The sequence below is a fragment of the Hyperoodon ampullatus genome (assembly GCF_949752795.1).
Source record: "Hyperoodon ampullatus genome assembly, chromosome: 8".
Taxonomy (NCBI): domain Eukaryota; kingdom Metazoa; phylum Chordata; class Mammalia; order Artiodactyla; family Ziphiidae; genus Hyperoodon; species Hyperoodon ampullatus.
Window position 1 is genome coordinate 75,457,438 of NC_136921.1, and position 27,511 is coordinate 75,484,948.

At 33.4% G+C, this 27,511-nt stretch overlaps 1 protein-coding gene across 4 annotated transcripts in view; it reads right to left on the reverse strand.

Moving 5' to 3' along the window:
- Window positions 1-27,511, reverse strand: part of BAZ2B (bromodomain adjacent to zinc finger domain 2B) — a gene marked incomplete at both ends in the record, with an annotated part of 130,086 nt that overhangs the window by 86,908 nt on the left and 15,667 nt on the right. Inside the window, 10 exons of one of the 4 annotated variants that reach the window (XM_079709953.1) lie at window positions 1,239-1,340; window positions 1,610-1,718; window positions 2,502-2,562; window positions 3,743-4,036; window positions 5,692-6,298; window positions 10,650-11,045; window positions 11,589-11,792; window positions 18,150-18,343; window positions 19,290-19,457; window positions 23,838-24,026. In XM_079709953.1, coding sequence (XP_079566079.1) covers window positions 1,239-1,340; window positions 1,610-1,718; window positions 2,502-2,562; window positions 3,743-4,036; window positions 5,692-6,298; window positions 10,650-11,045; window positions 11,589-11,792; window positions 18,150-18,343; window positions 19,290-19,457; window positions 23,838-24,026 — 2,324 coding nt within the window. The remainder of the gene's footprint in view (window positions 1-1,238; window positions 1,341-1,609; window positions 1,719-2,501; window positions 2,563-3,742; window positions 4,037-5,691; window positions 6,299-10,649; window positions 11,046-11,588; window positions 11,793-18,149; window positions 18,344-19,289; window positions 19,458-23,837; window positions 24,027-27,511) is intronic. The other 3 variants (XM_079709954.1, XM_079709955.1, XM_079709956.1) reach the window with 3 other exon arrangements.

A 27,511-nucleotide genomic window follows, 5' to 3' on the forward strand; every position in this document is an offset into this window, starting at 1 on the left:
AGAACACTTGTTAGAAATTTTGAGTTCAATTATGTCTCTGCCTGGTTGAGGTTGTGTAATCTTGGAAAACTCCCTTAATCTTTGAGCTCTCAAAATGAACTTCTTGCAGAATTAGGAAGGCCTTTTCTACTTCTATAACTATAAGATTAAAGGGTAAGATAGTATGGAAAAGCCTGCCTATTCACAACAGAAAATACTAATTGCCGGAAAAAATCTTTCTGTGCATTACAATGGGCCAAAAGAGAGAAAGGTTCAATCAAGAAAGAAAATAACAACTTCAGTTGGTTGAGCATTTTAACCTTTTGAAACATTTTCATGCGTATGATCTCATTTTAACCTCACCATAATCTTATGAGGCAGAAGTAAAATTATGATTGTCTCTATTCTGCAGATAAAGAAACTGAAGAAAAAGTGGGCATTATTTTGTTGTTTGAAATCACAAAACTATTTCATGGGTTAACAAGAATCTAGGTCTCCTTAGTCCATAGCTATGACCTCTTTCAATGGAGCTAATAAAGTTAAAGGGAATAATAAGCATATGTAGCTGAATCTAAGTAAGGAACAAAGGCAAACCATTAAAGGACACATATAGGAAACAAGGTTTCAGTGGTAAGTTCTTTGCGCTGATTGGTGAGGTTGTGTAATCCTCAAGCTCAAAGGGAGCTGTGGTCATAATTTCAGAAATGTGTATAATTATTTAAAAATTCAATTTCTGCAAAAAGCAGAAATTTCACTCATTTAATATTATGGAATTCCCCCTACCCCCATCAAAAGTTATCAAACTTGTGACAATGAATCATGTAGTATGGCATAATCAAATGGACAAGATCCTTCCAAAAATGAAGGCATATTTATCCTCTCTTGGACTGACTTATAACAACATGTTTTTTCCTATTCAAATTAATTTTCAAAAAACTGTTTACCTTTCGGGGAATTAAGGTTTTCCTATATTTCTCATGAACATACAGATTCTTTTATACCTGTATAAACTATAAAATTAATGACAGAACAAACAGGAAAAAGTTTACTTAAGAAATTTGAAAAAAATGTCAAAGCAAGCTCCTTGTTACTGAAATATAGTAAATTGAGGTCTTGTGAGTGTTTACCACAAAGTTATATGTATAGCTACACGAATTAACTAACAAAAGGCAATGCTCCAGAGTGTAGTGAAATTTACTTCATTTAGGTTATGTTACTATTTTTTGGTTCAAAGACTGTACTTTTTAAAAAGTGGATACCTGCGGTCCATCTCTGGCTTCATAGAAGTCACCCACTCTTATTTTTGCACTGAAGCTGAAATTGTCCCTTGAGATATCCATTATTCCATTTCTGCTGAGATACTGAAAAAATCACATATTTTTCCACTTCAGGTTTTAATAATTACAACCCAGCTCTGATGTATAGCTATCTTCAGGACACTACTGTTTTGCATATTCTATCAAGGGGCTATGGATTTACAGGAGATCAATTTAGGTTAAGCACATTCATTAGTCCCATACAAGAGAATATTTTGTATCAAGGAACTTTATCTGAGAAAGGAGTGTACTTTTTTTTCCATAAGCATGCTTAATAGGCACCAAATGTGTGTTATTTGGTGAAAAGTATGTACCTTTATTACTTCAGGGTACTGCCTAAGTTTCTTTCCACATGGAGCATAATATGCTACTTCTCCTTGAAGGCGCCCTCCAAAGTTTCTTATTCTTGTCTCTCTCTGCCAGCTACACATAATAGAAATGAGGGTTATCACATACATAATTTTAAGAAAGCTTTTAAAAATAAAAATTAAAAAAAGTTTAAGAACACATGCTCTTTAGAAAACATGAAAAATACAAAGAAAACAAATATAAACAGCCAGTCATGCAATTCAGATACATTTACTATTAAAATAATTTAGATATTTTTGCTAAGTAATTCAACTAAAAATTAATCAAAGACTCAATTTACAAATATTAAACTCCATTAAATTTTTAAAGAGATCATACTGGTATTACGTTGGGTATTTGGATATGTTCAGTAACACGTGTCAATGTGTACTGATTTTTTACACCTGAAAAACTTTAAATGAGAAAAGTACAGTAAACCTGGCTCTCTGCTCTTTGGGGATCATGAAAATTCTCAGTTCCTATTCAACCATTTTAGCCAAACTCTGCTCAAGTCCCTCAGTTTCACCCACAGTGGCTTTCACCTTCCTTTAAATCTATCTTCACAAAAACCTCTGACACTCTTAACTGTGTCTCTGCTCTTTGCCAAATGATTTGCTCTTGTGACTTTTTCAGTCATATTCCCACCTGGATGCATATGTTCCCATCTGTCATACATAAACCCAGAAGTTAGTCTTAATTTTTTTCTGGTATATCAACTTCAGATATATCAGCTTTACTTCTCTGCTCTAACAAATACTCTGCAGTATATTCACTTCTCTTATTAATAGTAGAGAATGAGAAATCAAACATGCCTAAATATGTGGGGGGAAGTATAAAGGTATATCTTATTTTGCATACCCATATTCCAAAGGAATACGCAGTTCACATTCATCTGCTACTCTTCTTCTTTTGGCAGTGCCTTCAAGAAAATTCAACCAGTTAACATAAAAGATTAGTTTACATACGTGAAAAATTTTTGATAGTTTTGAAACTTTTCTTTGAATAATATATCTTAATGACTTGAATTATTTAGTGTATTTCTGCAACTTGTGCATTATTTTTAGATTCTTTTCAACAAAACACATTGTATACAAAGTAAAGGGTGTTTTTCTTCTTTCTTTGGTCTGCGTGACAGAATAACTAGTATTTCTCTCTAATGAAAAGACAATGCAAGGTAAAAATATACAGCTTTCCTGTCATTTTGTTATTAATGAAATGGCTAAAGAAGTAGGAGGAAAAAGCAGATAGAGGTTTCGGAAAACTATGTACAGTTGTTTTCTTTGAAAATATGAGTTTTAAGATGCTGAAAAATTTCAACATCTGGATCATACATTTTAAAATAATATAACTTCTATAGCCATATGAATCTATAGTCAAAAACACTTTTAATTAATCTAGAGTACAAAGAATAGGATTATGATTATATGGAAAAATTTGCATAGATAATGATCAAGCTTCACCAATGCAAATGCACACATCTTATATTAGTAGGATATCATATTGGTTTGTGGCAAATGAAAACAAAACTAGAAAATTTCAAGAAAACAGTGAAATATGTAAAACAATATAATATTTTACTATACACATCTATATTTTCTTAGCTATTGAATGAGAATAGAGATTAATTTGGGAGTATTAATGTAAAACCTTTTAATGAAGACCTCTGCAAGTTTATAAAAGGTCAAATAGAAAAAAGATATGGCATGTTAAAGGAATAATAATGCTAACTCACAATACAAATGACATTGGCTATGTGTTGGGCAGATATGCAATTGTACCTTAAGTAACCAAGTGAGCTCATTTTTATAAATTACAAAAAAGTCCACTGTCAAACTCTAAATTCTAGAAGCATAAACTGAACACAAAAACAGGAAAGTATGCAAACTCAAAAGCTGCCATCAATCAGGTTCTTAAATTGGAAGCACAGAGAATAAAAATGGTAATGAGTCATATCCTTTGAAAATACACGCTGACCTTTCTTAGCCAACCTAAAATCTAGCCCTTGATTCCAGTGAGATCATCCCCAGAACATTGTATAAATAAGAATTCTTGTATGGTTTGACTTCTACTTCACAATAATAAAAATAAAGTGTAGGTACCAGAGTGTGGACTTGAAGTAAGTGTGGAAGAAGGTGTGCCAAGGAAAGCAGGTGACTGGGATTCAGAACATAAGGCAGCAGGAGCAGAGCCTGGGGCTTTTGCTATGTGGAGGTTACGAGGTGTTGAGTGAGCTGTGAGACTGATGGAAGGGCTTTTGACAGAGGAAGTTGTTTTATTCAGTTTCATTGAAGTTTTCTCTCCTTCAGTATCACTATCTGATTCATCTTGGTCTTTATCATCATCATCATCCTCTTCTGATCCTTCTGTATCTGATTCTGAATTACTATCTGATTCTGGGAAGTAAAAGAAGCATTTGTATATTATAACTAGGTAATCACCAACAGTTTGCAGTTTGTATCTAAATGGAATAGTTCAGGAATCAGCATCTGTGACTGAGAACTCAAGTGAGCAACTTTTCTGAAGAGTAAATGTAAAAATTACTATCTTAAAAGCTATTTGAGTACAATGTATGCAGGCCATAAATCCTCAAAATTCTTCGTTAAAAGTAACTGTTTTACTCAAATCATAAAACTTAAATCATAAAACAGTTCTTCTCACATGACAGTATTCACATGATGAGTTTCTGCTTAGTGGTTTCAAAAACACTTTTAATTTAATAAAGAAGCCAAAGTACAGAGGAAACAGAATTGATTATTTAAATTAATAGATTCTAGTAGCTTAAGAAGTATACTAGGTTCAGTATGAGGAAGAGAACTCTGGAACTATCATTATCCTTTCTTCTGGGCTTTGAGGCCAAAGAAAACAATTTTTGCGGGGAGATGCTTGGCTTTGGGGGTTACAGTTATTCTATTTAGCTGCAAGATTTCATCAAGCTTCTCAGGCTTTACAAAAGACTACGATTACAGAAATAACTGTGGGGAATAATTTAATGATTTAATAATTTAAGTTCATGCTAGCAATGTAGTCCTATAAATGCATCCATTCCTATAGATATGTAAAATCTATTTCTGGATTAAACTTGATAACACAGGACTAATACTTGGACTGTATCTTAATTGTTCCCAGAACAACAGCTTCTGTGGAATTGTTTTTTGTGTAGTACTAGCTGTCTACACTGAAGTTCATTATAAAAATTATCCTTGAAAGTTATTAATATTGATATCCATTATCTATCATGCAAAGTTGTGTTTATGGGAACCCTAGGAAAAATATCAGGAAAAGCTGTTCTTACCCTGAGCAAGTAGGTTGTTTTTACCTTATAGACACTTTTTAAATTGTATAATTGACTATATTTTCCCCTTCATATTGGTGGATAGAAAATTTACAATTGGATTTGTGGCTGACTAGGAACAAATCCAAAAAATTTCATAATATGTATTTCATCTTTGTATTTAAATTTTAAGCTATCTTATATTTTATGTTTTCAATCTTCTGTGGAACAAGGAGGAGAGTTAAGGGGAAATAAAACAAAAAGAAATTAAAAAGAAAACTAGAAAGTAAATCAAAATAAAATCAGGGGGTACTCTATATATGTTATTAAATACATTCTGTGTTGTTAACAAATATTCATAGGGATATAGGTTTTTGGTATTTTCTGAATGACTGTGACTACAATTTTACCTTTATTCAAAATATCTAGTGACACAATATAACAAGCAGCAGAAGAGATGAAAAAGAAAGGACAAATGAGTGGTCATGAATTAAATGAAAATTAAGCAAGTTCCTGAATTTCTTAATTCATGAATTATTTATATTCAATTTAAAGTTATTTGTTTAATGTTAAATGAATAACAGAGCTGAGAACTTAATTTAGGATTTCCAATTTCAATTATTCCTGTATTTTACCACTCATTATAGAAAGGCGCATAGCTGTGTGAAACACAGTGAATGACAATGATTTTCAGTCTGTGAATTAAGAACCTCTTTAAAATGTTTTGGTTCACATAGCATTTAGAGAAATACTTTAAACTTAAAAATAGAAAATAACCTGATTGGCTGTCATCAGATTCATCATCTTCATCATCTTCCTCATCTTCTTCCTCATCATCTTCCTCTTCATCTTCATTTGAATCTTCAGAATCTTTGCTACTAGGAATGTCTGAATCTGTTCCTCTGAACTGTTCCACTAAAGATTTTGCATGATGAGAGTGATGCTGTGTTTTTACTGTGTTCACATTATTGCTAACTGCTTTTTCCTTCCCTTGACTATGCAGTATGGGAGAGGCAGAGGGTATGACAGTTGTCTGATTGCCAGGGGCTCTTCTCCCACTTGTACTCAGATTTACAGGTGAGGAAAAAGGGGTGCTACTTGAAGTAGCAATGTTTTCATTAATCTTGCTCTGCATTTTAGTTTTGGTAGTAAGTGCCAGAGGAGCTTCTTGAATGACACTTTGAATAACTCCATTTGGTTGATGATTACCTAAAAGTGCATTTGTCAAGAAAGGATTAGGGTGGTTGTTTTCTAATGTTTGTTTTGGATGTGCTGGTGAACTAGAGGTTGCTTTTGGATTTGACAAAGCTGCAATAACCTTCTTCAGGCTCTTAGATGACTCCTGTTTCTTTAACTGAACTGGGAATGTCTGTTTATATTGTTCCTGTTGAAACATAAGTTAAAAAAAAAATGTACCATAAGAACAAAAATTACTTTTTTTTTGCCTTCTGTATCTGACAACAGCTACTCATATGTAAATTTAAATCATGATATACAAGTGCTCTAAAAGTAGTGGCAATAATGACCTAGTTGGTTCCTGAATCTTGCTAGACATAATATATTTAAAAATTCAATTAGTCTTTCTGATTCAAAACATGTTTCCTGACTGCCCACCTCTTATTACTACAGCTCCCGTTTTTCTCAATAACCCAAACTTGAAACTCTGAAAACACCTTTTACTTTTCTTTTTTCCAAGTCAGCCATATTACTATGTGGTTTGGATTCTCTCATTGAAATGTTGCTCAAATTTAAGCTATACTATCACTTCTTCCTAACCAACTCCCAATATATGCTATATGCCAATGCCAATTCTCTCATCATATAAGCCGTATTTTATTATATTAGCTCTTTGGTCAAAACCTTTAGTGCCTCTTCCATCATTGCCAACTTTATAAACCCTAAACAGTTAAATCTGATCCTCAAGTTACTTTTTACTACCTTTGTTGTCCAAGTGGACTATTTGCCATGCCCTGTGCATGTCATACTTTCACCACCTCCACATTTTGCTATCACCCTTTTCTTTGCATGAAATATCTTCCTCTAATAAATTTCAAGCAGATGAAATCCTGTTCATTATTCAAAATCCAACCCAAGAAGCTTTCCATGTTTGTCCCAGCCCAAAGCACTCATTGCCTCAATCCTTGAGCTCCTTTATACCCCCTGTTATTCTATCCTGTATTACCTACAGTAATCATGATTTGAGGTTAGTGGGAAGGCTGGCTCAACATTCTGTGGGATATACTTTTGAGTGCCTTCAGCACATTAGCATTGGAAAGAGTTTAGAAAATAGTTTAGAAAAATTATACTTTCCTTGGGAAAAATTATTTTGTAAACCATTAAGCCATAAAATTTACATATGTAAATAAGAAAAAATTATTTGGCTATCAGAATCTTCATGAAAAGAATAACATCATATGAATTTCATTAAATTTGTATAAATAAAATATAAAAAAACAAACTGAAGTAGGATTATTAAAATATCAGGTTAATAGAAATAGAGTTGAATTTTGAAAGGTAAAATTCTGTAATTAAAATGGTTGCCTTGAAATTAAAATCAGCAGTACTGTCAGCATTGGACCCGGGCTGTTAACATTCAAGTCAGCAAAGCCTTGTGGTGGGTTATTTCACAAGTATAAATGCAGATGGAATGCCATATAGAATGACTTATTAAATATTTTAAAGCACCAGTACTAATAAGCAGTAAGAAATTCCTATATAAACTTCTTTATCTTATTTAACTTATCCTCACTGTATTTGTTTAGAAACCTAAGTTAATACTTTGTAAACAAAGACTGTCACATAATATTTGTATTGATACATAAGGCAATGCCTCACAAAGAGAAACTGCTTAATTGGTATATATTCAGTGAATAAAATATGGAATATTATACTACATAATTGTGTTTACTTTTTTAAAAGAATTTTATAGCAAAATTTTTACATAAGATACTTTACTATAATTTTACTTAATATTTATATGAAACATAAATATTTTATATTATATATATTATGTGAGTATACATATAATGTACTTATACTTCATATTTTATACATATACTGATTTAAATTTTCAGCAGAAAAATTAATGTATTTTCATTTCTTAGAACAAAATTCTGTCACATAATCATTTTGTATTCTTTTTTTAATAGGTAGTAAATATTCCTTCCAAATACATAGGATCAAAAGAGTAATGAAAATAAAAACTTTCCCTTTAGTTTTAAATTTTATATTTTAACTTTCTGAAATTGTTTCTCACTCTATAACTCTGAAGAATCACTTCTCATATGCTGACATCTGAAGGTTTTCGAAAATAACCAACGATCACTGTATTTTATCCCAAGACTAGTATCAGTAACTCTTTTACAGCAAACATGCTATCTTTTTTGATATTAGGGGTGTACATAAAGTAGGAGGGGAGAAAAAAGAGACCTGTATAGCAGCAAATGTCCTGCTACTTTAAGATATCCCCTTGGGTGACAGGAGTATGAGAAGAGAGAGGTTCGAAGCTTTGTGCTACCTCCAAGCTCTTGCTCCCCTAGTTCTTACCTGAGTCTCTGTAAGGCCATAAAAAATCCTCTAGGAAAAACTTGATAAAGATTTTTCACTCCTGGTCTTTATATACAATTAATGTATACTGATTTAAATTAAATGTCTACAGTATAAGGGTATGAAAGGATCCAATGATTAAATAACACTGAAGAAAATCATAAGACTAGTGTGGAAGGCAGATACATAGCAGGAAGCATGAAACAATTGAGACTATCATAAGAAATCAAGCAAAATTCTATGTTAGACTGTCACATAAAGAAAGAGAACTGATGTAAGAGAAATATTTCTAAAAATACCCTTTAACTCAATAGTAGATACCAATAAAAAGTAGATAAAGTCATTGAGATTTGAGTCTACTGTGAATGCCCATTCACATAAAATATTTCCCGTTAACAACAATTATCATTTCAGAAACACCAAATTATTTCATCTTAATCATGGGCTTTGAAATCAGAATGATCTTGGTTTAAAACCTGTCTGCTCTTAACTTGTTATATGATGTTGAAAAGTGACTTAACCTCTCTGAGCCTTAGTTTCTTTACCTCACACAATTTTGTAAGGATTACATAAGATCATATGTGTAGAAAGCCTAGCTTGGCTACATTTAAATAAGCAAGTGTTTAATAAATGACTTTCTAATAGGCAGTCATATGAAAATCTTTAAATAAGAATTTAAGAAACTCTGAAAAAATTAAGAAAACTTTCATAATGCAAGTAACTCGATGTGGCTCTATAAATTCATTTATTTTAAAGTGGAATATATATTAATGAAAAATTAAAATAACCCAATGTGATTTTTAATTTGCTTAATTTCTCAAGGAGAGTCAATAATGTGATGCCAATAACAATAACTCCTTATGATTGACCCATGCATTACAAGTTCTCATATGTGTGATATTATGATACCACTGGTCATTCCATTTAGATCAGTGGTTCTCAAATTTGGCTGCACATTTGAGTCACTTGGGAGGCTTTTTAGACATGTAATACCTCAGTCTCAACACACGAGATCCTGATTTTAAATTGTTCTAAGGTGGTTAGTTCATTTTTAAAGTTTCCCAGGTGATTCTAATGTACACTTAGTCTTGAGAACTACTCATTTAGATTCTCAAAAGAGCCTGATTTGCTCAAGTCATTTTTCTTTGACCTTGTTCTGAAATTCTTCACTGTAAAATAAAAGTCAATGGACAAGGACATTGCGTCTTTTTTGAGAAAGAAAGGCAGCATATCACAGTGATTAAGAACAAGGATTCTAGTACCACACTGCCTAGGTTTGAATTCTGGCTCTGTCACAAACTAGCAGTGTGATCTTGGGGGAGTTATGTAAGTCTTATGAATCTCAATTTGATCATCTGAAAATGGACACAATATTATTAGTGGCACTTACAGATGTTAGTTTCCAATGAGTAAATGCATGTTCAGCACTTAAAACAATGAATGGCTGGCAAAACAGTAAGTGCTCTACAGGTCTTTTCCAATGATTAGGATGCCTACTGATAATTTGTATAACCAAAAGACAGGAGACTGTGTTCAAAAATAATATTTTTTCTCTAGTCTGGGTGAGTTCTAGAATAAAAAGCACTGGTCTTTTAATTACTAGAATTCTTCTGGACATATGACTGTAGACTATATAATATTATAATATAAAACTAACAGCAAGAAAATAAAGATGAAAAAAATTCTCTGATGAGAGTGGTTCTGGTGTTTATAGAAGTAACATTACTAAAAATATTTTGTATTTTGTATAATTAATTAAGAATGGTAAAGGAAAAGCATTCTTTAAAAAGGATTTTTATACTTAAAATTGACAAATTATAGGACTACAGAGGTAAATGACTCAAGAGTTCATTTCTTTAAAAAAGAATATACTAATATTAGAAAAAAAAGGACATTGATTTTAAACAAAAGTAATTGTAAAGTATGTCCAATACAAACATATTTCTCCCCTTACTGCTAAATCATTAAACCTGAGGAAAAATGACAAGATTGTGTTGCCAAAAATACATTCAACAGGTGTGTATGTAAATATAAAATCAGAGAAATTTAGTTTTCTGATGTGCATATTCTATTCCTGGTGACTAAGAAAGTATAACAATAAGAGTAGAATTCAGTTTAAACTTGTATAAGACTATATAAAAGCTGTTTTTATAATAGTAAAATTCTTCTATAAATAATTTTTAACTCACCCGTTTGGAACGCAATTCACTGGTCAAAGGACTAGATTCTTCAGAGGTATTTTTATTCCCTGCTTTAAGTACATCAGGAGAAGGAACTATGAGTTTCATGTAAATTTCCTTTTTGGCTTGATTTACCAAAGATAAAGGTTTCACATTGGACACCAATCCCGTAGACTGTATTACACTTGTGTGTTTGTTCACAGATTCCTCCTTTGCCTGAGAGCTTTGGAAAATAAATGGAAGCTGCTGTGACAAAACCTGAGGCTGCTTCTGCTGGGATTGGAATGATGAGTGAGTCTGGGATTCAGACACAAGAGGTAATGGCTGGTGTATTCTTTTTTCCTGGGCTTTTTCAGTTGCTTTCTGTCCTTCTGCTTTTGGGTCTGAAACACCATGTAATAGCACCTGTAAATACAAATTAAAAGGCAACTTCTTAACATCTATTAAAACAAAGAGCATCAAGCAGTAAAACATGGAGGAAAAAAAGGGTACTTAAAAAAGTGTTCCTGGGCTTCCCTGGTGGCGCAGTGGTTGAGAGTCCGCCTGCCGATGCAGGGGACACAGGTTCATGCCCTGGTCCGGGAAGATCTCACATGCCGCGGAGCGGCTGGGCCCGTGAGCCATGGCTGCCGAGCCTGCTCGTCCGGAGCCTGTGCTCCGCAGTGGGAGAGGCCACAACAGTGAGTGGCCCGCATACCGCGAAAAAAAAAAAAAAAAAAAAAAAAAGAAAGTGTTCCTAATGACTTACGATAGATATATAAAGCTCACTAAAAAATACACAAAATGTTCCTTTAAAAATGTTTAACCACCTCCTTTTTTTTTCTTATGCAAAAGGAAGAACTAAAGGCAATGATTAACTTTAAACTTTATAGACTTTGAGAGTTAAGACAGTTAATTCCTAAATATGAATAATGTGTAGATATTGCCAATGAAATGATTTGTACCTACCTGGTTGTTACTTTTAGGTTGTGCTTCACTCTCTGAATCAGAATCATCATCTTCACTTTCTTCAATACTTTGATCTTCTTCTTCTTCATCTTCCTCTAGATCATCTGAATCACTACTACTAATGCCTTCACTTGATGTGTCTGATGATGTGCCTGAATCACTATCACTGTTGCTAGAACTTTCCATAGCTTTCTTCCTTGGTTTCTGGATAAAGATAAGATTTTTAACAAGACTTCTATTTTTGGAAAAAATTCAAGTTTCAGTAAGAGGTATGCTCTTTTAATTTTTAAATGATATTTTCAATCTCAAAACATTTTTCTAAAATGTCATTTTAGAAAAAAGTAAAAAGTCACATGTTTTAAGGGTATTTATTCAACCAACTGATCAAATTAACTTATCTGACAGGAATTCTCCAGTAAAAAGTATAAACTCTGTCAATATGCTATACAATATTCTGTATAGAATATTGAAAACATCAATATAGTGAGTATATATGTACATATGTATACATATATACACACTCATATGACTGCCATGCTTCAAAATGTAGGACAGATTAAAAAGAGCAATTTATGATAAGGGTTACATACACTGATGTTCTACATTTAGCTTTTAGTCTTCTTTCTTTGTACAAATAGTGAGTCAGTAGCCAAACACACCTTTCTAGGTGCTGGACTCCAGTGAAGTCTAAGATGAGTCTCTGCCTTCAAGAAACTTACATTCTAGTGGTGGTGGTGGTGGACTAGACAGAGATTAATTTCAAAGCAAATAATCTCATATAGTAAAAAGTACTGGAGAGAAAATAAAATAGGTAGAAAAAGGCTTAAGGGGCTGCTTTAATTAGGGTCAAGGAATTTAAGTTTTTAAATATTTCTGCATCAAAAAGATAGAAAAATACGATAAAGAAGGAGATTAATTTCTGGAACATTTAAAATCCTATAGGACAATGAAAATCCAAAGCTGGAAAGGGACATTTGGTTGCATAAAAGGAAAGTTGTGTGTTTAAAGGACAGACAATGGTAGTGGATAAAAAGATGAAAAATAATGAGATGAATTATAACTAATAACTATATAACAATGAAAAAGTTAAAATTCTGCCAATAGGAAGACTATAAAGGAGAAATGTCAAAACGACAGAGCAACAAGATTGAGTACAATCCAAAGTTACTTAGGAACATTTCTATAGTGTTTGCTGGTAGATAAAATAGAGAACAAGATATAGAAAAATCAGCAATAAATTACAAAAGCAGCAAATTAGAAAAGGTATGGCCTTAATAGAAATACAGGCTTTCATAATTACTGGGTTTGGGGAATAAAAGACAGTAATACACCTCTACAACAGGATGCCAGGTTGAAGCCGTAGTTACAGATTGCAAATCTACACTCTTCCCTTTGTGTCTTCTAAAATTTGATTTAAATCATATAAAATACACGAGTGAGGAGAGTCACTCCTGTTATATTCTGCTTGCCATGGTACTATGTTAACAGCTCCAAACTAGCAACTGTAACGCTTCCTCCACAGACACACCCTTCAATAAGCTAATATTTCCATCATTCCCTGAGCTACCTTCTTCCCTCACAGTAAAGCAGAAAGTGAATTGGAATAAAGGAAATCAAAGGATGAGAAAGACCAAAGTAGAGATTAAAGGGAAACAATAGTAATATAATAACATTAAACCTATCATTTATTTGGCAGAGAAACCGCTCCTTCTTTGCAACCAAAATCTGCTGTGAGTTTCCTAAGCATGTATAGCAAGACTATGAAAGTCATAAGGAATCTAAACTGAAGTTATCACTTTTGGATTTAGTAGAGGCTAAGTAAGGAAGGGAATGAGGGAGCTACCGTGATTTGGCAAAAAAAAAAAATAAACTCCTATTTCAATGTCCAAGTAATCTGTATAGTTTTAATTTAAAGGCAGCATGACAGATGGGTCCTATACTCCCCAAGAGTGGGTCTAGAGGTGCGGGTTCTAAAGCTTTAGGGAGCATAATATTCAGCGCAGAAGTTGCTGCAACCAGCAGATTCCTGGGTCCCAATTCCAAACAAGGCACAGGGATCTGTATGAAACAAGCCCTTAATGTGATTCTGGTGCAGGTGGTCTCTGCAGAGCATACTCTGCAGTGTGCAAAGGGTTTGTGTTTTATAAGGTAACAAATTTAGTACCCATGTTAAAAAAAAAAGTAGACATGAGTAGACAAGTCCAAGTATTAGAGAAAAAGAGAAAAATGAGTTTCAGTATCACCAATTCCATCTCCTTGGTCCCTATTAACATGTGTGGGGGGTGAGGGTGGTCCTTTTGCCTGCTCACAATTAGGTAGTCTGTCTTTTTTCTGTCATTTATACATTTAAAAAATGAGTCTTCTTAGGTTCATAAAAAAATGATCAAAGGAGAGTTTATTAATGATAAACTCCACCCCCCAACCAACCTGGGAAAGCTTTTCAAAACCCTCTCCTTGAACTTTCATTTCACTTTCATTTCATTTCTTTCTTTCAATAGCAAAACAAATACATATTCAAGGCTATTATGTACCAGGCACAGTTGCTCTAGTCTCTGGGGATACAAGGGTGTGATAAACAGACAGCAACTCTGCTCTCATGGGAACAGGGAGAAGAGAATCAACAAACAATATAAATAAGGGTTTTTTAGTGATAAATATCATTTGACTAAAACAGGATAATTGAGTAGACAGTGTGTGCTGGATGGACATTTAGATGTAGTTGTCAGGTAAGACTCTTCTGAGCTGAGACCTAAATGGAGAGCAAGAGCCAGTCATAGAAAGATCAAAGGGCCTTTCAAGACAGGGCAAACAGCAAAGGCAAAAGCCATGAGCTGGAAACAAGTTTGACATGTTCAAAGAATGGAAAAGTCAGCTAGACCTGCTACAGCACAGAAACCTGGGAGAGAACAGTAGGAAATAAGGCTGGACGGACTGGCAGGGGTGAGACCACACATGGTCTTATGGGCCATGGCAAGGATTTTATTCTTAGTGGGATAGGAAACTATTAGACACAGTGATAACATAGCATGTTTTAAAATGATAAAAAATCACTTATATTTTTAAAAGACTGTTACAGCTGCTGTGGTAACAATAATTTGTATGGCAGCAGGAGTGGAACTTAACCTTGAATTGTCTTATTTCTTTCTCAATAGGCTGTATGTTAGTATATTTTAGTTTGTGTTGACTTACTTTAATTGTTTAATTTAAAAGACTTATATTTATTCTAAATATACATGTAGACTATGTGAGGGAACTGGACTTAATCAATGATTTTCAATGAGTACTACTGAGATAAGTAACCCTGCCTCCCAGGAGGGATTATCAAAATCCCTCCTGAAGAACATTTTTCAAACTACACAGGAAAAGGGCTGATGAAGCAATTTTTTTTTTAAGTTTTTAAAACTGAAAAACATTGGGTAAAAAAAGTATAGGATTTTCTTCTTCAACTCCCTTCATCTTCATTTAACAACCGACTAACACAAATTCATTCCAGACCATGTATTATCCAAAGATACTCTTCTGAAATCTTAGGTTCTAGTATCCCTCACATTGATAGTCAATCTCTCTCTAGTGTTAATCCTATGTAGATGTAAATCAACACCCCTATGGTACCTGGAATTTCTTTCTTTATATCATTAAAGAGGTACCTCTGCAAGTTTTTAATACCTGCTCCTGGAAATATTTTCTACTTTAACAGCACCAATTTCGTTTAGGAATGTCAGTACTGATTCCTTACTAGAACTAAGGACACGATCTGTTTCAAATCCATTCCTCCAAAGTCTTGCCTTGTACCTTATGGAGGCACTAGATGTTACTAGATTTAGCACTACATTTTTTTTTTTTTTTTTTTTTTTTTGGCGGTACGCAGGCCTCCCAATGCCGTGGCCTCTCCCGTTGCGGAGCACAGTCTCCGGACGCGCAGACTCAGCGGCCATGGCTCACAGGCCCAGCCGCTCCGCGGCATGTGGGATCTTCCCGGACCGGGGCATGAACCCGTTTCCCCTGCATCGGCAGGTGGACTCTCAACCACTGCGCCACCAGGGAAGCCCAGCACTACTTTTAACAGGTAGAATAGTGTAAGGTTTAAAAACATGGACGCTTAACTTTTAGAAATATAGATATAAATATATTCCATGATACGATGTCTACGACCTGCTTCAAAGTACCATGGGAGCAAGGAATGGGTGGTGTTTTCAGACAGCGTCTGGCGTGCAGAGAAGCTGGAAGCAGTACAGAGACAGGCCTTTGGAGCTCATACTAATGGGAATGCCCTTGAAACAAATCATAAGGGAAAAGAGTAAAGAGCAGTTGAAGAGGAACAGGTGGAAAGTATGACCCTAAAACCTGTGTCCCTGGAAGGAAACAACCAAGAGTCTTTTATCACATTTGCTCAAGTGCTCAGTGGGGTGGCTTGAAGAGGAAAGTAAATGTTTGTCTTGGGGCCTAAATAGAGTCCTGTCAAGTTTTTGTGATGGCTATCATTAGGCTTTGAGGCTTCACCAGATGACCTTCCCCCAGACCCTCATATGTCTTACTATGTGCTGAAACACATTTATCTTCTGTTGAGAGGGAACTGAAAGATCTAGAGGAAGTATTTCTATAAAATATGCTGGCCAAAAGGGAACAAGCCTTTATTTGTTTAGCTGATCCTGGAAAATATATGGACCTCAATGCTGTCTTGAAAAAGGACAAAGAAAAATTTGATAAAATAGTTCCTTGGGGTTAAAAATTGGAGCCTGGGAGGCGTGTTGTTCAGATTTAAAGTTCAGATCAGCGCTATCTACAATCAGTGACTACTCATACCTTGCTCTTGCTATGGTGTGTCACAAGCTTTTCAATTCCCTTATTATTATAGCTGAGGTAATGGAGAAAGTGGTATTACAGGATCACAAACTTTTGACTCTCTTCCCCCAGAAAAATCAGGCCCTGAAAGTGGTTTTTATAAAATGTAGACGAAAAGACATTGCTTTAGTTATTATCTTTGTTTCCAAAATGTTTGCAGTTTATGCTAAGGCTTTAACTCAGAATAAACCAAGACTTCACTCTCAAGAAGAAATTACCAATGGGAGCAGACCAAATTCACTGATACAGGTGCACTTACTAGAAATTCTGGATATAATGTGTTCCTGTAGCTGGAGGTATCTCAGCTTACTTGGTGGGATGAATGAAATCTGCACACAGTGGTGAACTATATTTAGTAAAGTTGAAATGTCACAGCTTCCCTGACATGATGTGGAAGAGGAAATCCAAAGGCTTAGAGTGACCAGAATATTGGAGTGAATTTACCACGTGCAATCTGCATACCCACCCTACTCCTGATACTGCTTCTACAGCAGACAAGGTCTAGTCAGGAGGCAGAAACCACATTATCAATTTGAACAGGGAAATTTTATCATAAAGAAGCAACAACTAGTAACAGAATATGAACTACTAAGAGGGAAAGAGACCTGTAAAGAATACCGGAATAGCCGACATAGGGAAGAGCCACTTCCTGTACGGCTGAGGTAGAGTACTAAAATAAACTTGGAAGAGCGTCTTTCTTTTCCAACCCCTCATTCACCCAAGGCTGAGCTTCAGACTTTGTTGGAAAGGATGTGGCTGTTGCCCACTGGATGGCAGAGAAGCTCACTGAGGTATCACAGATCAAGGCTAGTACACAGGAGACACCACCTGCTGAAGTGCCAGAAAAACTTGCTGGGAATCTGCTATCAGGGGTGACAGTAAAATTAGCCACAAAGCCAACCACTGGCACCCCAGCAAAACTCACTAATAAGCTGCCTTCTGGGATGTCAGTGACACTCACTAGAAGGTATACACTACTGGGTCTCCTGAACACAACTGGCAGAGTAGCCACAAGCTGGTAAGGAAGCCACCCACTGGCAGCCACAGCATAAGACCAAGAAGAAAACACTTGAACCAGGAACAGAAGCCTTTCCCTCTTCCAGTGTGTCTCTAGGACCCTCTATTGACAAGGTCTAACATAGTGCCAACTGGCAAAGGAGAAAAGGAGAATTCAGCTGGGGTTATGATGAAATATAATTGGCCATGAGATGGTAACTGATGAAACTGAATAATGGGTACACAGGATTATTATGCTATTCTGTTTTCTGCGTATATTTGAAATTTTCCATAATGAAGGGTTTTTTGTTTTTGTTTTCCTAAAGCATGGGCTCTAGAGTCAACCTGCCTGACTTTGAATCCTGACCACTTAATGGCCAACTATTTGGGGGCTCTTTTTCCCAGTTTATAATAATAGTACCTACCTCAGTAGGGGTATAAGGAGGATTGAAATAGATATTATATGCAAAGCAATTACAGCAGAACTGGCCTGTGTTAAGTTCTCAATAAATCTTATCTATGACTACTATTTGTATTATTTATACTGGTGCTGACAGTTTTAATTTTTTAGATGCATAATACTAAAACCACCCCATAAAAAGGAATATCTATAAAAATAGGAGTTGATAATTCATAAAAAGTTATTCCATAGATTCAGGTGGTTTGATCTTTAGAATACTTATATCGATCTGTTATATATTTGTGCCTCAAAGAACAACTTACCTTATCTTTGATTTTGTCAGCTCTAGCATCCAAAGGCTGGGTTTTGTTTTGTTCCTGACTACATTTTCGATTTCCTCCACCTGAGCTTATACTTTTAGTTTGTCCCACAGAACTTGAAGCAGTAGTGGATAGTACAGATGTGTTGATACCAGATGCAGACGATATATTGTTTCCATTTATTGACCCATTTACACCTTGAAAGTAAAAATAAATATGTTTATGCAAGAGAATGTTATTCAGCCATAAAAAGGAATGAAGTAATGACATATGCCACAATGTGGATGACTCTTGAAAACATTATGCTAAGTGAAAGAAGCCAGACACAAATTGTATGATTCCATCTACATGAGATATTCACAACAGGTAAATTTATAGAGATAGAGTGCAAGCTAGTGGTTGCCAGGGACTGGGAAAGGGAATAATAGAGAGAAACTGGTTAACGGGTATGAAGTTTCCTTTCGGGGTGATGAAAATGTTTTGAAACTAGACAGAGGTGGTTGTTGTACAACACTATGAATGCATTACATGTCACTGAATTGTTCAGTTTAAAAAGGTTAATTTTACATTTATGTGAATTTCACTTCAATTAAAAAATTTTTAGAAAGATAATTAAATGCGAGTATTCCCCCTTTCGGAACAAACTCCCCAAACACTTACTTAAGTGAAAAGAAAGGTAATAATAAACCATCTAAAATGCTATTATAATTTGCAAATGTATTCTAACAACAGTTATCAACTATGAAATATTAATGACAATTTAAAAGAAAAAAGGCGTACTAACATATTAGTTTTAATTAATTTAATGCTTAATTACAGAAAAAGTAATATATTTTATTGAGTGAACGTGAAGGAGGTAATGAGATACAGAGGAAAAGGCAGTGGAGTTCGGAGTTAGAAAACCTGGGTTAAATTCTGCTATGCAATGTCAACATGTAAACAGTGCTTCCTTGAATAACTTATTTAACCTTAGCTGCAAAATGACAATGCTTCCAATCTCAAAGAGCTATTATAAGGATTAAGCAAGACAATGTGAAAGTGTCTAGCACAATGCCCCATAATTGTTACTAAATCTGAACCCTATTAAAAATAGGTATTGAAATGGAGGATTTGTAGTACTTCACTTAAAGTTAACATGGATACCTTTTTCAGGACCATTTCGATTACTTTTTCCCGAAGCCCTTGAATGGAATGAAGAAGAATCATGATTCTGGGCTGGAGGAGCAAACAGTGGTGGAATTCCCAGTAATGGTGGAAAGAAGGCTGCCCCTGCACGCGTATGAACATCTGTTGTTCGCCACCATTCTGCACCTCAAAGCCAAACACCAAACAAGCAAAAATATTTGAATTAACTTTCTAGCTAATTTAACAGTGCTTTTTATATTTTATTCCTGAAAAAAATTTTCAGGTTTCATCTTGGAACAGAATTGCTGAATTACACATAGTTCTGATCATCTTTCTAATTATAAGACAGCTGATTAGAAGTTATACACTCATCATTCTGCTCATTAAGACAGTATCCAAGGATCTTCACTTAGCAGCTTCCTTGAGTTCAAATTTATGAAGAACAAAGTAGTCTATGGTTTTAAAAATAAAATGGGAAACTTGGAATATTAAAGAACTATTTGACTCTTTGATGACTTACATCATAATTTTTCTAAATTAGTAAAGAAACAGAATATTTAAGACTATTTTAGTCTACTTTAAAACCTTAGAATTTAAGGTTACCATCTACAACCTATGTTAAGAATTTCCTTAAATTACATACAATATAAAGCTGGCTTTGATAAATCAGGTGGTTTAAATAATAATACAAAGACCACTGTAATCCAGCATATCTCAAATGCATTTATGGAAGAAAACATCCTATACTCAAAACAATAGAGATAGCAAAATCAGTAAGCCTTTTTGGGGGGGGGGGGTGTCTAAGCAATGAAAAGTGCCTCAAAGAAGATTTTTAAAACATGTTGTCACATTAAAATATAAAAGATTTATAGTTTCTCCCCTTAAAGTTAATGAAGAAAGCCTGAATTTTATTTATACTTCCTCTCATGAATTATAGATAACAATGTTTTATCAATGTAAAATGACTAAATGGTAGAAAACCATCAAATGCAATTTAGATATTCAAACAGTGGCTTTTAGTTAAAACTTTTAGAAAAGGAGAGAAGACAAATTTTATAGAATACATTATTTAGGGAAGAGTGAAGATTAAGAAGAAATTTGAAATAACCCCATGGACAGTCTTGTATTGCCCCATGTAAAATCTCGGAAAGAATATTTTCCAATTGGCTAACCAGCTAGATTACCAAATCAGTTATTAAGTTTCAGGCTAATCTTCCAAGAGATATAGGATACTTTTCATTGACTTGATAACCACGAAAAGATTAGAGGAAAAACCCCAATAATATAGTATGGGAAAAATTCAATACTGTCAGTGTACTGTATTATATGACCTTTAAAGCTTTTCTAGGAATATCTCTTTATTAAAAATAGGATGTTAAGTGATGTGCACCTTCATTAACTAAAGACAAAAGTTTAGCTTAAAAAAAAGTGAAATGTTCATGGTAACTGACATTCTGAAAGGTCTAAAAAACAGTATAAGCAGAAACTGCAAAAGCTATTCTTCTGCACTGCAGGAAGGCACTGGTAGTGAAATGACACCAATGTATATTCAGCAGTGTCTGAATGATGGGAACTGAACCAAGAATAACTATACAAAACCATAAATCATTTATCTACTGTTTAGATGAAAGAACTGTATGTAGATAGGAAGAAAAACTATGTATTTGGGGCTTGTATTAGCACAGCTGGAATCTGTTATTATTTATAGGTTTGAAAACTAGGTCCTACATAGCTGATAAAAAAGGAAATTTCAGTTTCCTGAAATATTCATATTATTTAAAATAGAGTCCATAATTAAAGCATTACAGTTGAACGTTCAGACTTTGTAAACAACCAACAAATCGGTAAGACAGTCAAAGTATAATAAGACTCAAATATTTTAGACATAATCAAACTCAGAAACAACATAAAAATGTACTTAGAATGTCAATGGTAAATAAGCACACAATAGGGATTAGAAAAAAACACAACTGGAAAATGTGTACGTTATAAATAAGGTGACATCATGAGTAAAAATACAAGTAAATAAGATCAATTAAATAAAAAGATGAAAACGGTAGCACTTCTGATCACAAGCTTCACAAATGTCTAATAATTCATGGGAAATAACAGAATTTTTGTTAAGTGATGAGCTTATTTCTCTTCCAAATTTAAGAAAATAAAACAACAAAATTTAGTCACTCACAAACTATCTTGATAAAATGAAATATACAAAATAAGAATCACATAAACCAGCACATGATGAATTTCTAAATGTATTCAAGGGCAGTAACTGCATGGTAACAACATTAATCATATTCAACTGAAAGATTCTAATATTTCAGAGGATATACTGAATCTCAATTTGAACATAGAAGACAGCAGAATTTAAAAATCTTGCAAACTTGATAGAGCCAGATACTTCACGAAAATTCACGGTAATATAAAAATATAATGATTAAAAACTGTAAATGTTTTAAAAGAACTTACCGTGAAATACTATTTCAATATAAAAAACTTTACTATACTAATATCCATTAAGTAATTTGCATGTGTTGATTTAGTCATCTGAAATGCAGACAAATTTAGAAGTGGATAATATTTAAAAATAAACTATTTCTCATTTAAAATTCCTAGTAATTTCTTCCTGTGTGTCTTCATTTATTTAGTAGGTGATTTAAAAATTTTGGCATTTTGGTTACCCTTTTGAATAAAACTAATTATAGAAAATTTAAATTTAAGTTATACAAAACGTACAACTTAAACAAATGAGGCCTCTAAAACAAGGCATAGTCTCTGTTCACTTAGCAAAAAAGTATGCTTATACAGGCATACTTTTATTACCACTAAAGACTCTGTCTTGTAATTGTCTGTTTATCTATCTCCTAAAAACTATAAGCAACATAACATATACTATGTTAGTATATTCCTCAGTGCTTGGCCTACTGCACAGAACATAGTAGATGGTCAAAGAACTTTGTATAAGAAATGAATGAGTGAATAGTTTATGTAGGCTAGGGAAGTTATCAAATTTTTTTCTATACAGTGGAAGTATCAACATTATTGAAGTTGAGATGAGTTAACTCTTTATACCTGTTAAGCATGTTTTTAGTGCAGAAGATATTTGATTTTAATTATACAATAATTACATTGTGGTTTAGAAATGCTCAAAAGTAATTAATACTTTATATATCAAACTATATCAAATATAATAAACTATGATAAAACAATTTTAAAAATTTAAGGTACTAGCAACTATTTATATTACTATTATCTATTTTAATTTTTTATTCAGCAATACTATATTTCAGCAAATACCTATTGAATACTCATCTTGCTAAGCAACCATGCTCAAAACTGACTGAAATAAATTCCTATTAGTATTTTTAAAGCAAATGTCAAGACTTAGTTTAAGACTTTGTTTTAACTTTCTAGCCACATTACTATCTCCTCTCTGAATTAAAGAAATAATATGACTCAAGAAATAGTACTTGAAATATATACTTAGCCATCTTTCCATTCTACATATCTAATTCAAACAAGATACTTGTTTCCTTTTAAAGAAACACTGGACAAGAGTAAAAACAATGATGGCTACCAATTACATACTAATTAGGTGTGCTAAACACTGCATTCAGCACTGAACATGGCTTATCTCCTTTAATCTTCACAAGAACCCTAAGAGGCAGATACTATTATTATTATTGTTATTGTTATTCTCATTTTTCAGATGAGAAAACTGAGGCTGAGAGGTCAGATTACTTGTTCAATCAAGGTCACACAGCTAAAACATAACAAAGCCAGATTTAAATTCAGATCTATCTGTCTCTGAATTATGCTCTAGTTTTTAAACTACTTTCTATAACAGTAAATCATGCATCCTTAACTAAAATTTATTAAAGTAAAGTTAATCATTGGAAACACATTAAAGTTTAGACTTTCAAAATAATATAACAAGAGAAATTACAGCATGTCTGTCTAAGTTAAACTTTAATTGGTGTCTTACTGAACTCCTGAATCCTCATAATCTGTAGGATTTGGGATAATTCTGGTCTTCCTGCCACACAAGTGGTGCAAATCTATGATTGTTTTAATGAAATATGAAAAAAATAGAAATTTAAGAGCCAGGCTCATCCTACTTATAAATGCAGAGAAATGAGAACTCAAAATAAAAGTATATTCATTATAAGAACTGGACTCTAGTTTTCCACTGTAAGTTAAATATTTTTTTAAAAAAATCAAATAAAGCTGAGAATAATTAATCAAACTCTATACTTCCCATACATATACTTTTCTACTTCAATAAAAAGCATGAGAAAAACCTGGCCTAATTACTCACTTTTGTGGCAGATGCCTATTTTTCTAGCTTAACACTTGAATACCTAGTCAGTTGTGCTGCCACCTAGCACACAGAGTGTGTTTTATTTTTTTGCACAGGATAAAAAGGACTGAGTTAATTATTGCACAAGAGCTTTAATATACCAGGCATAATACTATTCTTCTTGTTCAAGTTAATTACCAAACTACTGCTTGAACATTTTCAAGCTTTCCTCCTTTCCTTGAACACTGTTTGTAACAGATGTTTACCTGGAAAAGACGCTAGTTGGGGATGTGCAGCTAAGGCTGTGGGTGTACCAAGTGTCCCCAAACCACCAAATTCTGAATGCCCTGAGCTGGCTGAATGCAGACCAAAGACTGGGTGGCTGACCACTGGGAAGGCACTCGACACTGTGGACACGTTAAACAGGTGATCCCCAGCTGTTCTGAATAAATGTCCTGGGAGGGAAAAAAACACACTTAAAGTTGTACTAGAAAAAACAGATGAGATTTATCTGATTTCAGCGTTCATAGTGGGTTAAAATTTACAATAGTTTATCTATTAAATTTTTATTATACCTTTTTTTTTGCATTTCTGTTCTTCAAACCCTGCAGAATGTTTCTAGAAACATGAAAGTACTCTAAAAATAATTAAAACGAATGGTATAACCTTATTTACTTTGAATTTTGAGATTTGAGAATGATGCTTTAAGTACATAATTTTCACTAATTGTAAAGTTTGACCTGCCGAAGTGAGGCAAACTTTCTGCTAACACATGCACATTAATATTTTATCAAAAATTTTTACTCATAAGAAGGAAGATAAAAACATCTAGTTAATACGAAGTTGAAAATCAATAAAATAAATCCAGAATCTGTCACCAATTCATTACTCAAACTGTCATACACTCTAGGCAAAGAGCTCCTACTTTCCATGTGCCAGAATTGAAGCTATGTTCTCCATCTTTTAGGTGAGGAGAGTTGATACCAAAAATGGATTATATTCTAGCCTGATAAGGCAATGTATACAACAGCATAAAGATTTAATAAATAAACTTATTAATTTATTTCTAAATGCATCCAAGGGTGGTTATCAATATAAAAATCATTTTTAAACATTGTGATAGAAAGTTCATATTCAATCCAAATGTGTGGTTTTTCAATCTCTACGTTTACTCTAAAGAGAATCTAATACACTAAGTGTCATAACCCCAAGTTGCAGTGTTATACCATCAAAACACAACTTATTTTTCATAGTTTGTAGGGATTTGGCAGAAGATTTGTTAATACTTGGAAATCTTCTAACTTGGAAAACTTTTACTCCCGGGAAATAATTAAGTTTCCCTGGCTTGATACTGTGAAAACAGAATATAAAAACCCACACTCCAGGCTATCTTAAGAATTTACTGCATGAAAGCTATTGTGCTCTGTGTTAAAATAAACATAAGGCTTCCTTATTATCCTGTTTATATCAGACCTGACTAGGCACTGCAATATAGTTTCAATATAATATGTTTAAAGTAAATTAAAAAATACAACTTAAAAATAAGTATATTTTTGTTATCATTTAGTTATCAACAAAATCCCTCCTTTTTGTTTTATTCACTGAAAACTAAGAGGAAGTCATCAGAGGTCACAGTGTACTCTCATTGACTAATATAAGCCCTATATTCTTTACTGAAATAACAGTATATTTTTCATTGAAGTAGTAAGATTTAAATAGACTGTATCAAGTATATCTTACATTAGCCTAGAAGGTAAAAAGTTCTGATTGAGGGTTGAAGTCCCACTATAACAAAGCAATAAGTAGATCTCATAGGGAAGATCCTCAAAGTGCCTTTAAAAGGAAGGCTCACAAAGAAACTGAGGGAGGAGAACAAGGGAAGGATACAAACTTGAGTATATTTTCTAAGTCAGCCAATCTTAGTTTTTGTTCATCAAAACCTAAAAAGAAAATCTGTGAATTTGGTACTTTTGTGTAATCAGAGTTCTAGACTGCAATCAGCACTGAAGTTAAGTCAAAACAAAATAGGGCATGCTACTGGAAGAAAGGAGGTTACTCAAATATCACTATTTTTAAGACTAGTGCTATGGCACCAGAAAGATTGTGTAAATTTTTTTGTGGGGGGGAGAACAAATTCTCAAAAACCCAGCTAGTTTCTCTAAAAAAATGAGCCTGTAACATTAAGAGCCAGTGTTTATTTTCACATGTGATTGCCTATAAAATCCCTGATTCTCACTAATCAATTCAACTTCCTGAATGACATGTCCTTAATCAAATGTTTTGTTTATAAACATACTATGATCTGTTACATTTCCTTCTACATCAGTTTTCTTGACAAGCAAGTTGAGCTAAACATTCAGTTTGTGAATTTTAGAGTCATTTTTCATTTATATTTTATAAAATAAAAATTCTTAAATTATATTTGTCGACTACATATATGTAGCAGTGACTTAATACAAAAAGTTTTGTGAGGTAAGCTCAAAACTACACAAAATATTATAAAAATTCAGAACACATTAAAATTATAAAGGGTCAGAAACTGATAGAAATACTTGCTAGTAAGCAGCATTCTTAGATGTATAGTTAAAACATTAATTTTCTAAATGTGAAGAAATAAATGGCTTAAACCTTGGAGTCTCATGAACAGAAAGCATGAGTAATACCTAAATGAAGTTGTCACTCTTGCAGCAATAATTTAAGAATCGATCTTACACAACTTGATAATTTAAAAAGTTCTTTTTTTTAACTCTAAAAAGAGTGATATCTAGAAAGAGCTGAATATAAAATTTCAACAAAATATGAGCTTTATTCACCATAGATTCAAACTGGGGAAAAAAATATAGTCTTGTTCACAGAGTTATATCTATGCCTAGCAAAATTACGAAGAAGCTACCTTACTCTATTTTCTTATTCTTTCTTATAAAACTTTTGAAGATAATTAAAGCATAGAAAGTACTCAAGTGACAACAGAATCGATAGGGCCTATTCCTTGTTGGTAAGAAAAGGTTCACGTCTGTATTTAGTAAAGAATATCAGGCCCACATTATAATGATTACAATGATACCATGGATTATTAAAAACACACATTAGAGATTTTCTTTGCTTTACATGGATAAAGTTATACAACAGAAGGGAAATAATTTCATATTACATTGAATAATCTTTACTAAATTTTGCCTTTATAGCAAGAATATAGAAGTCAGTGATACAAAAAAGTGTATCTTTCTCATTAAAAGGCTCTGTAATACTACATATAATTTTAGTATTGTTTTTGCCACTGCCTTAAAAAAAAAAGCCAGCTACTAATTCCATGTAAAAACCTTCCAGAATTACTGTTCTTTATTCAACAGTTTCCATAATTCAGACATTTCATGAAGATATCTATTAAGCACCAGGTGCTATGTTTAGTAATTAGGATACAAGGATGAATAAGACATAATCCCTAGTCTTAAGGAACTCAATGGTTTGAACATAATTGAAATAGTATAAGACTGTTTTTCATACCACAATGTACAAAACAAGTTAGTTAATATTTTAATATTATAAACTGGTACTGTCACATACAGATCCCAAATACCTAAAACAGTGTCTTGTACGTAGTAGATATACAATAAATATCTGTTGAGTGAATTGATTACTCATTAAGAGCAGAAGAGGCACATCCATGGGACTGATTCCAAAGGGCTTCATCAGAATAGGAAGTTGTCCTGAATTTTCATTTAAACTTGCAAGGGTGCTTCTTACTAGTTTCCTTTTGCCTTACATGTCACCAACCCTGAGTCCTAATTTTTTTTTTTAATTACCACTTGGCCTTTTATTTCTCCTTGATTCCATTTAGGCCACATGTTGGATTTGATCACATAAAATTCTACCACCTCCAAGATCTTAAATTCTTAAATTTTACTCTAACCATGGTTTCCACATTTCCATTTCCTTATTT